Source organism: Mytilus edulis, chromosome 2 (genome assembly GCF_963676685.1).
Source record: "Mytilus edulis chromosome 2, xbMytEdul2.2, whole genome shotgun sequence".
Taxonomy (NCBI): domain Eukaryota; kingdom Metazoa; phylum Mollusca; class Bivalvia; order Mytilida; family Mytilidae; genus Mytilus; species Mytilus edulis.
The window spans coordinates 80,918,150-80,934,408 of record NC_092345.1 but is presented as its reverse complement, the minus strand read 5'-3'; the positions used below and the strand labels follow the sequence as shown (position 1 = coordinate 80,934,408).

The following is a 16,259-nucleotide window of genomic DNA, read 5'->3' as shown; positions in this document are numbered from 1 at the left end:
TTGTTTTTGAGGTGACCAAACTGAAGAGCAGTATTCTAAACTTGGTCATAGTTTTTACCATGGATTTGTAAACCAAACATTTTTTTTTTTTTTTTTTTTTAGTTTCTTAAGAATAAAGATCAAGATCTTATTTGCTTTATCAGTAATGTTCTTGATATGGGTATCCCAAGACATGTTATTAGACTGACAAGGTGATACAAAATATTTTGCAGTATTGACGGATTCTTAAATGTTGCCTTATGTCATATGTGAATGGTGAATACAATCTAGTACAGTGAGACTTTTTCTAGGTGGAATTGCATACCCCAAGTTTGTTCTGGTTTTTAAAGGCAGTTCTATAGGTTATGTTGTAGGATGGTACAGTCTTGATGATTTTTTTTTATATGTCTGTATAAAATATTTTAATCTACGAACAAAAGTGTTTTAATGTTACTGTTACGTTTATGAAATGGGGAAAAGTACTGTAGTGGGCACAAGACTGAGCCTTAAGACACCCCACTGCCACATGCATTTGACTATAGATACCTCTACGTCATGGACAATCAATTGCGTACTATTATTAAGGAAGGCTGATACCTAATTTCAGTTTTCCCCTTATGCCATAGTTATCCATCTGCCTTATTAAGTGTTTTCTGTTATATTACACCAGTCCAGGACCTACCGTAAACTAGTCCGCTGACCCATAGTATTTATTATACCTTTGAAAAGATCATGATATTACTACATACATTTTGGCAAGAACATGTGTATATATGTATATATAAATAAATTGTTCCAAGATTTTGGATAATTATCAATAAAGATCTACTCGAGTTATCCCCCCCCCCCCCCCCCTAAAACAGAAAACACACTGATTAAAAAAAAATTATACTTTAATTTGAAATTTCGATAGTGAAAAAATAATTCAAATATGTCATTATCACACATATTAAGTCTTCCTGGGTGAGAAATTAAAGCCGTTTAAAGAGTAATTAATGGTGTAATTAATTATTTTTAGAGGAAAACCCATACTGCTAAGGGAGTTAATTTGGTCTAACCGGAAGTGCATTTCAGAAAAAGATGGCGACAAGCTAGCGAACAACTATTTTCGGTTTTGAAAAGTATGAGTGCAGCAGCACAGGTTTTAAGGTACTGGATACGCTGACACGAAAAAGAATTATATTTCAATTAACAAAAATGTACACTAAATGAGCTTGAATGTCTTGGTTTTGTTTTCAAGCCAACATTTATTAAAACGCATGATTAACTGTTTGGAAACTGTTTTTCATAGTGCGTAGTACTGAAATTCGTTTTAAAACAAATAGGATGTATCCACTGAACATTTACACCAATAAAATGAAAATTCCTATTCTTCTGACAATTTCTGTCTACCACTGAATCCCATAATGGACTAACTTGCTTAGAATTGGGTAGTTTCAAAATTAATGTCAATAAAACTACTGAAGGAACAAGTTTTTATTTTGTTAATAAGTATATATTATATATATCTATATGCTTATGCAATTAGAAATTTTATTAGTACGTATCAAGATTGAGTCAATAGCAATAGAAGCAATGGCTTATTTTATGACTGGAAGACAAAGAAAACAGGTATAATAAACACTCAAGAGGTAACCCACTCAAGACAATACATGTACATGATACCACTATTTGGAAATCTTTCCCAGTTGAGAACTTGACCTGAGAATCTGCCCCGCTTGAACTATTGACATCATTCAACGATCACTTTTGCATTGCCATGATTGTGGCATCAGATATTTTGTATTATGTCGTCAAAATTTTACGATGTCCTTTGTGATGTCCAGTATTGCAGACTGCAGGGGTTTCACTTCCTTTTGTTTGAAGGGGCCAATTAGAGATTTAAGCAGGCCCTTATCTGATAGGAGGGGATTTTTTTTAAAATTAGACGCAATATCCTGCATTCTGGGCATTAAATTATAGTTCTGAAAATGTCACTTTTACCACTAACCCTCCAAGATTTAAACAAAAAAGGCTTAAAAACCTGCATTCCTGGCAGATTTTTGTCTACCTTTGGGACCCCTTAAAAATTTGGACAGGGTTCTCGCTAAGGATTTTTGAAGGCGAGTCCAGGGACTCATCATTTTAAGCCATGATGAGTCCAACAGCTAGAAGAAAATAATTTATTGCAATATAATGTAATATTATAGTCTCCATATCCTAATAGAGCAACGAAATGACATTAAATTCAGATCAATTTTAAACTTTTGCTATAAAATGATGATATTCGTGTTTAACTGTGTTCAGTTTATATACAATATTTCAATCTTGATGCATCTGTGGACTCATCAGTTTTGAAAATGGTGAGTCCAGACAAATTTTGATGAGAACCCTGTTGGACAGCACTTCCCCTGCACCCAGCAGTTTTAAATATCCCCCTTCCCATTATCCCGGTCCTTCCCATTATCCCGGTGGTATGAAAAGATATGTAAAGAAAGGAAAACAAGAAGTGCTGGCCAGGCTCATTTGAAAGAAAACATGAGCTTCCACTTCTTTTAAATTTCATTTGATAGCTTTTAAAATGGTTACATACAATGTACATGTACCTCACAACTGAAAGTATCACCAGAAATATATCTATGATTTGGAATGGGACCAGAAGTTCTGCCAATGCACCTTTTCATCGATGTACCCTGTCCCCTTTTCGGATTCTCTGTAGTTTACGGCAGACCAACGGGGCCCGTTGTAGATCAATAAACAGTAAACTTTAACTTCATTCAAACTGTTCCAAATCTTGTCAAAATACATAGTAATCCAAACCTTTTCAACTCTTTGGCGTAGTAGTTGTTGAAGTGAAAAATTCATGAAGTTCTCTTCATTACTATTCATTCAATCATAACAACGATAAACATGTGTGTCAAACAGGAAGTCTGAAATAACAGCCAATGAAAATGGTCGTTGCAACCGCATGTTGGTTTAAAATATAAACACAAATCTTCGAACTCAGTTGTCATGATTTTACATAGAAAGATCTCATAAAAAAAAATTAGGACTTCTTTTTTTTTAAGGGCAACTGAACAGGCCGGAAATTGAATTGAACAGGTCAAAATAGCCGGCGGCTGGTTCTTAATGAAAACACTGAGACTAATAGTGACAAGGTGTATAATGAATACAGAATACAGTTTCCTATTTTATTATGTACATGTAATTTGCAGTATTTTTGGAAATCATAATTTTTTTCTGTCAGACACAGGACTGACAAAAATAAACCTTTTTTGGTCCTTCATTCTTTTTTAAGTTGTGACCTCATATATAAAAATCTCTCGATTAACCGAATGACATCACCGAATGACCATGATGACACTTAAATTTTGAATTTCCAAGCAAATATTGGTGACTTTTTTACATTGATTTAGCAGTAATATTACATTATAAATGTATGACATAACTTAAAACTGATTTATTAAAGCAGGTAAGTTCATAAAATGTCATTCAAATTTTGTGGATAAATCTAACATGGTGACCAAGGATATCTAAATTATTTGCACAAGCCGTTTGACTGAGGGGAATTAATTTAACATGTCATTATGTGCTATAGCAAAAACGACCTCATAGTTTTGGTCATTGAAATCTCAGGAACCTTAGCGAGTTATCAAATTTTGATAAAATGTAGATAAATATCACAGGTTAAGTGTCCATAAGCTTTTCATAGAGTAATAAGCAGTTTACCTATAAAATGTGTGTCAATAGCGTAGGTTAATGGAGTTGGAAGATAATTTTTGGCATTGTGTTACGCATATCACTGTGACTTGCAATCAGCAATATTTTTTAAGCAAACCCAAACTTAATCCCTGTTCCAAATGTTATACAACATGTATCATTTATTTAAGAAATCATTTAAAAAGATTTAATAAAGCAAATCAATAATATAGAATGGGAATAAATGTCATGTATGCTTCCTGAAAAATTCCAGTGGACTATTTTATTGCAATGTCCCTCCATCTGTCTCTGTGTCGGAAACAAATGGATTCTTGATTGTAACCTGAGTTTCCAATGCTGGATAGGAATTAAACTAATACAGATGAATGACAAAGGAAAGGAGAAGACACCTATCATTTTTGTGTTCATAAATTAAAATGTTTTGTTTTTTAAAATATATATTTTTGTTCGAAAAATACCTCAGAATAATTTCTGGATTGAAATTTTGGTTAATGAAGCCTGATTGACATGATTGGGGTGTAATTAGGAAAATTTGTAAGATATAGGGTAGGGGAAAACATTTTTAGATTATAGAGTCAATAGTTCAAGGTCTGGTCACTTTATTGCTAGATAGAAACTTCAGGAAAAATTGGTTTCTAGACACTAACTATTGCAATATGTTTTATATTTTTTTTTGCATTAAGATATGCATGGATAAACTAATATAAATGGAGTATGCAATATTTTTTTTTATTGATTCAGATACATGTATTAATACAATAAATGTCTTTTTGTTTCAGACAAGCAGAAGCACTTAAAGCCAGTATATCAGGTATGCTTTTAAAACATTTCAGAATGTACATTGTAGTATCTATTGTATACAGTTTTTACATTGATGACCAGGATAGACAATGATAGATATTTACTTTTCATAACAACTTAGCTAGTGTTAAAAATTAAAAAAATTATTTCTGAGATAATATTTATCAACTACTGTAAACATGGTAAACCAACTTGGATTTTTTTATGATTTCAACAGTTCTATTTGGAGTCACCAATATCAAACAACAACAGTACAATGGAAATGTTAAGGAAGATTTAACAGATTAATTCAGAAATAATTCATGGCAGCAGTAGATTTGTTTTCATTTAACCATGGGTTGGGCATTTATATTCGATTATTTTACCCTGAGTGTTAGGACAAAGGAGTAGGTCCGGTAAGGACCGATTTTGGCCTCAAATTTCTGGTTCATCTAACGAAAGATTTTGACCACTTTTTAATCACTTAAGTGTCTATTTTATTTCAATCAATTAGTTTATGTGAAAGATTTTAACTGATTTAGTCATAAAAAACGCACAGATTCAAGCTGAAATATGAAAAATCTACCAAATATGCTGAAAAATGTCACTTTTCAGATGGTTTTTGTCAAAAATGAAAGTGGCCGCATCCGTGTTCATCCTCAACCTGTTATGTATTATCATAAAATACAACTTACATTTCAATATTAAGGATGAACACGAATGCGGCTACTTTCGTTTTACACGAAAACCGTCTAAAATTTAAGTAAAATGCTAGAATTGTGAAGTTTTTAGTAATTTAGTATGACTTAATGGTGCTAGTACTCAATATATGTGCATTGTATTGTCAAAAACAGCCCATATTTATGTAGCAGAAGCATTTTACTGTCCAATAAATAACTAAAAGTTTACATTTTAACAATTTTGTAAAACTGCTATATTTTGGGGCCAAAAAGGGGTCTTACTGGACCTACTCCTTTGGTAATTTTATTAACCTTGAAAGCCCTATACATACGATACTGTTTGACCATTCTGTTTTACCCAATTTTGATAATATTAGCAATCATATAATTCAATGATTTTTTTTTTAATCACATTTTTCACTTATATATATTCTTCCAATATAATTTTATTTGTTCTGAGGCATACAAAAAGTTTTAAAACAACCTGTATTTACATTTGATTTTTTATTTACGAAAACATACCTGTGAAGTCATCTTGTTTCGTTGCTATGCCAAGACAATAACATCATTTCGTGTAATTTTCATTTTATGAAATTTATTATGAAAAATAAATTGAAAAGGAATGATTTGTTTGTATTGATGTAGAATACATTTAAGAGATAAATATATTGTAACTGAATTTTGGCCTACGTAAACTGTGGATTTTGATGTCAAAAATTGAGAATATCTGGTATAGTATGAATAATTTGGACGTAACGCAGAACAGCTGTTTTTGTGTATAACTGTGTTTGCGCTAAAGGTAGATATATTGTGATTATACTGGTTGACGATAATAGGTGGTCATATTAGAATTTGCAATATTTTGATAGAAATTTAATTATACAGATATTTATAAACATTTTAATAGTCCAGTTGTTTCAACATGCTACTTTTATGAAATTTTACTTGAGGTAGCTATCAGCATGGACATTCTGATTGTGTAAATAGGGTGAACTGTCAGAATGGAAATTCTGATGTTGTAACTAGAGTGAACTGTCAGCATCAACTTTCTGATGTTGTTACTAGAGTGAACTGTCAGAATGGAAATTCTGATGTTGTAACTAGAGTGAACTGTCAGCATCAACTTTCTGATGTTGTAACTAGAGTGAACTGTCAGAATGGAAATTCTGATGTTGTAACTAGAGTGAACTGTCAGCATCAACTTTCTGATGTTGTAACTAGAGTGAACTGTCAGAATGGAAATTCTGATGTAACTAGAGTGAACTGTCAGCATCAACTTTCTGATGTTGTAACTAGAGTGAACTGTCAGAATGGAAATTCTGATGTTGTAACTAGAGTGAACTGTCAGCATCAACTTTCTGATGTTGTAACTGGAGTGAACTGTCAGCATCAACATTCTGATGTATTATTCAGTAATGAAAAATGATGTGCTATATTTTTTAGTTCAAAGAATTGAAGTAATTTCTTGTAAAACATACAATGTATGTGTGTGTTAGGGTTTGATGAACTACATGTAACTATTCAAACATTTGTTAGCATAACTGTTGGAAGCATTTCACATTTCTATTACCACATGTCATGCGAAGGGAAATAGATATCATACATTTAATTTTATGTTATGGTACAGGTAAATGCTTTAGACCATTGCCCTATTTTTAACTTTTTGGGGATGTTTAAGCATGGTTTTTATGAGAGGTGAAGCATACTACACTAAGTAATAGCTTGCATGTACATGTTGTAGAATAAGTGTTTAACCATTAATACATATTGTACATTTTGTAGATTCTGCCAAAGGTATTTCAGAAACATGGGTCGCAAGACAAAGACTAGAAGATTTATACAAGAAGCTCCTTTTGATGGATTTAGAATATGCTTTGGATAAAAAAGTAGAACAAGAATTGTAAGAAATCATATAACATGTGGTGACTGGTCAATATATTAATTTACAATGAATGTTGGTTTGGATTGTTGACCAAAAATAGTTGGGCTTAGTAAGGGTTTCTTATATCAAGCAGATATTTTCTATTTAGATAAAAACAATAATCCCCCATTAATTATTTTATGATCACCAACGGAAGGTGTGTTGAGAATAAGGTTCAAATGTATAAAACATTGTTCAGCTTTACATACCAATATTTAAATAAATGTATGTACACATTCCTGTCCAACACTTAACTGTTTAATGTTATAAAGATTGTCAATAATGAGAATAATGATTGAATGTCTGCCTGTAAGGTCTTTGTTACATTCAAATTCTTCATTCACATTAACCAATGGAATCCATGACAATTGTTTTCCCACAAATACTAGTGAATCCACAGTATTTAGAAGATACCAAGGAGTTTGTGGTAAGGCATTCTGTTATAACAAATCCTTGAAGTGAATATTAAAATCTGCACCATTTATTTGTACTATATGACTTGTTGTGTTTATAATTTTCACAGGTGGAATCATGCTTTCAAGAACCACATTAATGAGTTACAGTCACAAACTAAGGACAAACAAGTGAGTAAAATATAATATAATAAATAGGTCTACATCTTACAGCTATACAAGATCTACAAAAATAATGATATCACAAAGAAGATTGGTTGTCTCTTAATCTAAGTTATTGGCCATAAATGATGATTTATCACTGTTTTTTTTATGTCCCCATCATAGCAGAGGCTGCATTATGTTTTATCCTTGTCCCTCTGTACTTATGTCCCAAAATTGATTTCCGTTCTCTAACTTTAGTTTGCCTCTACCAAATGTTATGAAACTTATACACAATGCTTATTACAACAAAACTCAGATCACCAGTACAGGATCTACAAAAATGCCAATATGACACAAACTATTTGATAATCCCCAAGAGATGATGCTTGATATGTATAATAAATCTTTTTCTCCAGGTAATTAAAATATGATACATAATTTCTCACATATGCTTAATATGTATAATACATCATCCTGCTTTCTGTGGTGGTTTTTTTTCTGTACATAAATTGTAATGAAAAAATGAGTAACTTATTAAAATGTTTTTATTATTTCAGAATGTCAAAAGAGGAGAAGTTCAGGCTACATTAAATTTGTTTTTAGAAACAGCAAGTGGATTTTATTTACAAGTATGACTATTCTTTTTCTCAAACTTTAGTGTTTAAAATTTGTATTTAGAAACATGTCTCATGTAAATCTTATGTTGGATATCATATAAGTCCTATGAAGACAAGCTTTCTTTTTTCGATTTTTTTTTCTGAATTTTTATAGTTTTTTATCATCAAATTGTAAGCATATCTCAGTCTCAGTTCCAAATGTTTCACCAATTAAATCCCATGAAATTTTGTAATCATCTTTCAGTTCTAAAATGCTTCTTCTGTTTTAATATTTTTCTCTTGAAACTATCATGTTTAAATTTTTACTCACAGATATTATTAATTTTTGTTCAATAAGGTTTGAACTTTCATTTCTTATTAAATTACTTCACATATATATTTAAGAAAGTAATGTATTGACCATAAATTGAATGTTGTTGTTCTGTATGGGAAAAAAGCATTGTATACTATCTAATTTAAAGTCATTGTGTAGAGGAATTTAAAATGTTATTTAATTCAACTGTAAAAGATAATTTATGTTTGTTTGTCTATTGTTTCAGCTTTTACAGTTAATTTGTACAACATTTAAGTTAGATCTGCCATTTAGAAGGAAGTCATCATGTTTTGGTGTAATGAAAGGTAAATTAGATGAACATTTGTGATATTAAAGATTATAATATATGTATTAATTACTTATTTATATTAGTCGATGCATTTGTCCAACAGATGAGTGACTTTGTGAAAGCACAAAATTCTGGGTGGTTAAACCAATTGTATGTGCACACAAGCAATCCCCATTGCATATGTAGATCATGCCCAGGTTAAGTTCAGATTAACTCGTAACTGATTTTTAGTAAAGATAAATGGTTTATAACTTTATAGCATATAATCGATTTGGGTCAGATTAACCCTTAACAGATGAGCGGTTTTGGTCAGATAAACTTTTTACAGCTTGGATTATAGAGAGGGATAAAATTATTTGAATAGTACACATTACCACACACTGTTATAATGCTTGTTTTGTGTTCTTGTTACAGAAAAGATACCTACAAAGATAAAGATCACACCGCCAAAGAAAAGTTCCTGTCTGTATTTTTGTCAACACTGCTTAGTCCATCTCGGGGACATTGGTAACTACAAATATTTACAAATTTTTCTAATAGAAGTTTTTAAAACAATTTAAGTAATGTTACTAAAAAAATTTCAGCATTTATTTCAAAATGCACATTGAAAGCCAGCTCATGTAAAAATAATAGAAAAATGAAAATAAGAACTGTACACTACAGGTCACTGAAATTATCGATTGTAATTGGTTAATTCTGAAAATGTAAGAGTTTCTTGGCTACAATCTCATGGAATGGCAATAACCTTGATATGAGAAATAGTTAATAAACTTTCTAAGGGTTATAGACAATCTGTTTATTGCTTGTTTCTTGGGCAATGTCAATGATGTTTGGCATATAATGTCATCCCATTCTACTCAACTAATTTGTTATTGTCATTTATTTTACAGCCAGATATAGACAACAAATAGAACAAGCTCAGACATACTACTGGCATGCTGCTAATCTAGTACCATTTAATGGTAAGTCATCTTTCATACCAAAGTAACATGTTTTTTGTTAAAATGAAATAGGAATTTGTGGGGAAAAAAACTTTTGAGCTAATGTAAGGTCTTTCAAGGTCATTTGTTACACATTCCATCCATTTCAACCATAATATTAGATATTAAATGTACCTCATAAAAGAACAAATATAGTGTTTTCATAGATAAGGTCTATACAAATTATGGAAGCCATTATGGAAGGAAAGTTTGATAGAGATGTATGTATTGAAGTTTGGTTAAAATATTTCAATAAAATCACTTATTTGTAGAAATGAAAATGTAGTTATCAAACAGGAGTGCACGGCAGAGGGGTTTAAAAAGTACATGAAATAACATTGAAACTAAAATTACCCTAGCCATGTGTGAATGGCTATAAACCCTATTTAGTTTAGTTAGTTTTTATAATACTTTTCTGATCAATATTCCTTAATTTAAAATATTTCAGATTCAAATAATTCCATATTTAAATCTTTATGAATGTCCACCAGCATGACCAGTTTAATTGTATGAATTATTTTTATTCAGGACAACCTTATAATCAACTTGCAATAGTTGAAGCAGCCAGAGGTAACAAACTGTCTACTGTATTTTATTACATCAGAAGTTTAGCTGTCAGGCATCCTTTCCCAGTAGCAGCAACTAATCTGGAAAAATTATATACTAAAATATCAAGAGACATGTAAGTCCTTTGAAAGTCAAAGGTGTTTAGAGGCATACAGTAAATTGGATACAATTATTGAATACAAGAAACTGTCATGTTATTTTAGATATATTTTATGTATCAAGAAAGGGATAATGTTGTAATTTATTTGCCATATTTAAGTTGTTTGACCTACTGAAGTCAGACTTTATTAGTATAGATAGTGATGAATGGACTTTGATAAATCATGACGACTCATAAACACTAGTCATTGGAATCTATTGAATTTATGATTATTAGGCCTAATATTTCATACTTTTAGACAAAAGTATGTGATGATAATTCACATCAATATCAACACTATAAAAACATGCAGATTTGTCAACTCAAAAGAACAGCTGATTCACCATACATCATGGTAATGACAGGTATTTTTATTGTAGATTAAGGAATGATAAGTGACTGCATTTACACGAATGAAAAAGTTCCAATTAAATTTGATCTGAAAGAAAAACATATGTAATACATTTATTAGATTGATTGGTGTTTAACACTAAGTTTTTAGTGGAGGGAGTACCTGAGAGAACCACTGACCTTTGGTAGGAAAACTGAGGATAATAGTCAAATTTAGGTTTAGAGTCATGTCCTATGAGGGATTGGAACTCACAACCTCAGTGTTGACTGGCTAGTGATGTATTAATTTCGACTGCTTAGACCACTCTGACACCTAAGCACCTGTTATTTTCTAAATGATATATGTTAACATATGTTTGCTTTATTTTTAGGTGTGATTTTAAAGGAAAATTGTCTGTCAGTGAAATGATTACAGCTTTTCTTCAGTTCCAAGCTTATGTACATCTCTGTAATGGTATGTACAGTATTTCCCCCAAAAATATTTAAACTTGAGTTATATGATGAATTAATGGCTTTCAATTTTATGGAATTAATACTGGGTTAAAACACTTATAATTTTCATTAATTAGTTTAAAAAAGTATTTATTGGAGTTCTATGATGAAGTTAAACATAATTTGATATTATTTATATCTGTGACTACAGGAAGTATTGTTATGTATTTAACAGTTCCATCCCTTATGTTTATCTCCGTCTCCACACTGTGTTAATTATGTCATAAAAATCTGTGAATATGTAAATTATAGGAAGCATAAGGGCAGCTACATACTATCTATTTTAAGACTAAGTGAAAATAGTTTACTTTGACCATAAAATTGTGAAACTAAAACAAGAAATTTCCTAAATTTAGCATTATACTTATTTAAGAGATTTATAAGACAATTATTGTTTTGGTTTCAGATCTTGACAAGGCATCTTTCCTGAGTGAGAAACTTTTACAAGCTTTACCAGCCCATGTGACCTCACAGAGTTTCCCATCACATATACTGGTGCAGATTGTTGCTATTAATATCTTTGCCATGCAGCATGCTAGACAGATAGATGGAGAGAATGATGATTATACTGCTGAACAATTGACATCAGATGAAGAAAGGGCGTTTGAACTCATGCTGCTATTTACTAGTAAGTTAACAGAGAAGCATTAACTACCTTCATATTATTCGGATTTCAAACTTGAGATTTGTATCAATAATACAAACGCAACAATTATGTGTTTAAAATTAATGAAATCTGCTGGTAGATTATAATATAATGATTTCATGTCCGTTCCTAGATGAAGAAGAATATGCACATGGTATTAAAAATGTTAGGTTAGATTAAATCTTCTTTTAACTTCTTTTTCAGAAAAAGATGATGGTTTATGTTATATTTAATTTTTCAACCATATTATAAAAATCAACCAAATTTATTAAGATTTATGTTGTTATTTTGGTTAATTTTGGGTTAATATACATCTTATAAAAAATATGACAATATTTCTTTTGGTTAATTTTGGGTTAATATACATCTTATAAAAAATATGACAATATTTCAATGAACGATAAGAGGGGGACTCATAAAATTTTCACATTTGGTTCCCAGGCTGCAGTTATTCATATATTGCGATAAATGCTGCTGTCTGCCACCGACTTGTCAAAAAGAAATTACAAGTTTTAAAGTACTTTATTTAATCCATCTGAAACCTCAAATCATTACTTTCTGATACTTGAGACAAAATTTTTACTTTAAGATAACTAACGCAGTTTTGAATTTTTGAAAGTGTAATGAACTTTCAGCGACAAAAAAATTGCTAGACAGTCAACATATTTTAAAATTAGTATGATTTGTATGACATTTCTTTTTCTTATTAGGTTGACAATATAGTTATTTTTTTATTTTACAGTTTCCATCTTGGATGTCTTGTTGCAGTATACACCTAAACATGACCATAAGTTGAGAGAATTTTTCACTCTACCATCAGTCAAACTTTTACTTGATTGGTTTAGATTGAATCCAGTACATTTATCCAATCCTATTGTCAAAATATCTGGGTAAGTTTTTTCCATGGATTGAAATTCACAGGAAGGCCAAGTAGCATAAGATGGGGTTTTAGTTGTGTCAACATATTTTCTTGATCATAAAACACTTGGTCAACAAAATTATTATCAATCCCCAAAATACTAGACCTGTTTCAGCTGCATCAAATGCATACACTTTTAATGTGGTTTAATCATTTTTTATCTTGATGAATTTTGGAACGTTAGCAAATGTATATTTTAGCTCTGCAGTTAAAGAGAAAGATATTGATACTTTATGACACATTAACTAAAAAGATTTTTGATATCTTTTTTTTTTGTTTTATTACATATTTAACATATACGAAAAACATCTAACTATTTCGCGATCTTTCCATTTTTTGAATATTATTTGGAATTTTATTACAGATTTAACTAAATATAGTATTTTTTCTATTTCTTTACAGATTATGGATAAATCTTTGCAAGGTACTGAATAATATTAAACCTCCACAAACAAAGAAAGATGAGCCTATAGATCTTACTAAATGTAGGTATTTATGCTTATAATTAATAATGTGGCATTTGTGTTAGATTGTGCATATACTATATAGTTTGCAACTGACCTCCTACGGATCCATAGATGGTTAGTAAAATCCATAGGGGATGAGGCCGTAGGCTGAATCTCCTGTGGATTTTTATTCACCTTCTATGGTCTGTAGGGGTCAGTAGTGAACAGTATAACGAAATTATCACACATGAAACATTTCGTGCCATGTTATGTAGAAAAGTTAACTATGAAACACAACAACATAATTTGATAACGTCATGAATCCCCCATGAAAATTATTTACCCCTCTACGGATTCATAGGGGGTCACCATGTGACGAAATTCAACCAATCATAATGTCCTAATTTACCAGCGGTTCAATAATGAGTAATGGCTGTGCTAATAAGCAGAGTGTCATAGTATATATGAGCAAAATCAAAGGCAAAGAAAACAGTACTTTATTACTACTCTTGATCTGAAAGTCCCAGTGGGGCCTTCAACAAAAGCTAACACCACACAGTGTTCTCCCCAGGCCGTTTTAGCGTCGCGGTACCGCGACGCTATATTTTTTCACCGTGATGCTATAATAATTCCCGCGACGCTATAATTATTTTGAAGATGCTATTTTACTTGTCCTCAATTTTGAACTTTCATCTATTATCGATTATGATCATAAAAATTATATCACCTTTAATTGTAATCCCTTTAAGTCGGACACTAAAGGCAATTAAGAGATTAAATAGCCAGATGTTAATTGCCCTCAGGGTGATAACTGTTTGGATGCGAATATCCCAAGCTGACACTTGAGACACGACTAATACCACGTGTCTGTGCAATAACCAATTTCGACATGGAAAAATGCAATCACAAAACAATTCGAAATCTATGTTTTGTATTACGAAACTTTAAAGATTGAATCGATTTTTTTTTTAAGGTCGTTTATTTGTGCAACTCTCCAAAAATTACTTTCTTTCTCTTCCGGTAATACGAGAGCGAGAATTTTGGTTTAGAGCTAAAATAAGTTTAATACTTCTTTAAAAAGTTATCATAATTGGCTTAAGTTTATGTTTAATCCATTTAATGCATTAAAAGCGTCTTATTCATTCACAATCTCTTGTCAAACAATGTTTATTCTCGGACTCATTTCGTAAATTTTTCTACGGCCACCATTGCACATTTTTGTATAAACTACGGATCGGAACCGGACCAGATATGACAAAAATCCGCATTTTCACAATAATGACAACAGATGGACAGTAGACAGAAAAAATATACCAAGAGAGAAAACTACGCTTTAACAGACTATTTGTTAGATAACTTTGTTAAAATTACATATATCATTTTAATGTAAAAATAAGAAACAACTGGAACTAATTCATTAAGTGCCATGAAACAATTAATTTCATAAACATGATAAAAAAAAGTTTTTAAATTGATTTTTTTTTGCTACTTTTGCTACTTTATCTTTACTTGATATACTATAAAAAATAGTTAATTTTGTGTACTAGATATTTAGTTTTGTATATATACAGGTTGATCTATAATGAACCATTCATTCATTTGACTTATTGTTGGGTAACTGAAACCACATATTTATTTTTATTTGGCACAAGAGGAAAAAAATTATTCTGTAACTATAAATGAATAAAGAAAACATAAACTGAAACAACTGTTTTTGTGGTTATAGTTTAATTGTATTCTCAGTTATGAATTGAACAATATAAACTAAAACATATTAGAGAAATAGAGCATCAACACGACGCGACAAACGAAATTAAAAAACATAGTTATTTTTATTTACGCAAAATGTGATGCTATCCAAAATTTCTGGGGAGAACACTGCCACACTGCAAAATGCCAGACCACATTTAGACCTGACTTAACAGGATTCATTGCTAGAAGTCTATCTATTACTCTGTATAATAGAACACATACAAATGGTAATGTCAAAAGATACCTAATAAGAAAATTTCAATTGCAATTACAGAGTAGTCTTTTTAACAGTTGTGAATAAAAACCAAGATAATGTCTTTTTTTTTTATAAGACTTGTGTCCTGTACATCTATCATTTCTCCTTTCTATATCTGACATACATCATAAATTTTACAATTATTACATCTGGGGTAAAATAGAATGAATCTTTTACCAACTTCTATTGAATGGTGTAACTAGCACACATTCTGTCTAATATAGTTATATTTCAGAAATTTAAAAAGAAATAAAAATCATACTAGATGCCAATGGCATCATGCCATAAATAATTCTTGAAAAACTTTTAAGAATAGTTTCCATAAATTTTGTTATCTGCATAAATGCAAATACAAAAACTGTTCCTGTCTGACTTATTACAATAATTGTGTTCAAATTATTTCAGATGAAGAATTGCCATTACCTGAAGATACAGAACTCAGATGTTTTCAGCCACTGGAAAAAGCACACAGGTATTTGTTTAGATTGTCATCTCAAATTATCTAGAAATATTGTGTTGAACAAACAACAGATTAGCATTTTATCAATTCATAAGCTTTAAGATGCATTGAGCCCTCCATAAGATATAATCTGTTTTTAATCAAGCCAAATTTTAGCAATGCAAAAATCACAAGAAACTTGATAACAGTAATAAATATGGTAAACTTCTTTTCTAGAGTTAATATAATTTTATATCCATTGTAGATTTAAGTTTCAATCAAATTGTTCAAAGTTGAAAAGAGCATTGAAAATTGAGGTTAGAAATTTGGGTATACTATACAAAAAAAATATAGAATTTGGTATACTACACAAAAATTGATGTACTAGTTCTTGTTGGCTTTCAAAGTCCTGGGGCAACTACACAAGAAACTGCCAT

General features: G+C 30.8%; 1 protein-coding gene across 1 annotated transcript in view; it reads left to right on the top strand.

Moving 5' to 3' along the window:
- Nucleotides 1-1,018: 1,018 nt before the first annotated feature.
- LOC139513096 (nonsense-mediated mRNA decay factor SMG7-like) overlaps nt 1,019-16,259 on the top strand; it is a 30,823-nt gene continuing 15,582 nt past the window's right edge. Inside the window, exons 1-14 of the mRNA XM_071301271.1 lie at nt 1,019-1,128; nt 4,458-4,489; nt 6,921-7,038; nt 7,583-7,643; nt 8,174-8,245; nt 8,773-8,851; nt 9,250-9,342; nt 9,726-9,797; nt 10,344-10,497; nt 11,244-11,326; nt 11,771-11,992; nt 12,753-12,900; nt 13,332-13,414; nt 15,789-15,855. Of these exons, the coding sequence (XP_071157372.1) occupies nt 1,103-1,128; nt 4,458-4,489; nt 6,921-7,038; nt 7,583-7,643; nt 8,174-8,245; nt 8,773-8,851; nt 9,250-9,342; nt 9,726-9,797; nt 10,344-10,497; nt 11,244-11,326; nt 11,771-11,992; nt 12,753-12,900; nt 13,332-13,414; nt 15,789-15,855 (1,310 nt within the window). The 5' untranslated portion in view covers nt 1,019-1,102. The remainder of the gene's footprint in view (nt 1,129-4,457; nt 4,490-6,920; nt 7,039-7,582; nt 7,644-8,173; nt 8,246-8,772; nt 8,852-9,249; nt 9,343-9,725; nt 9,798-10,343; nt 10,498-11,243; nt 11,327-11,770; nt 11,993-12,752; nt 12,901-13,331; nt 13,415-15,788; nt 15,856-16,259) is intronic.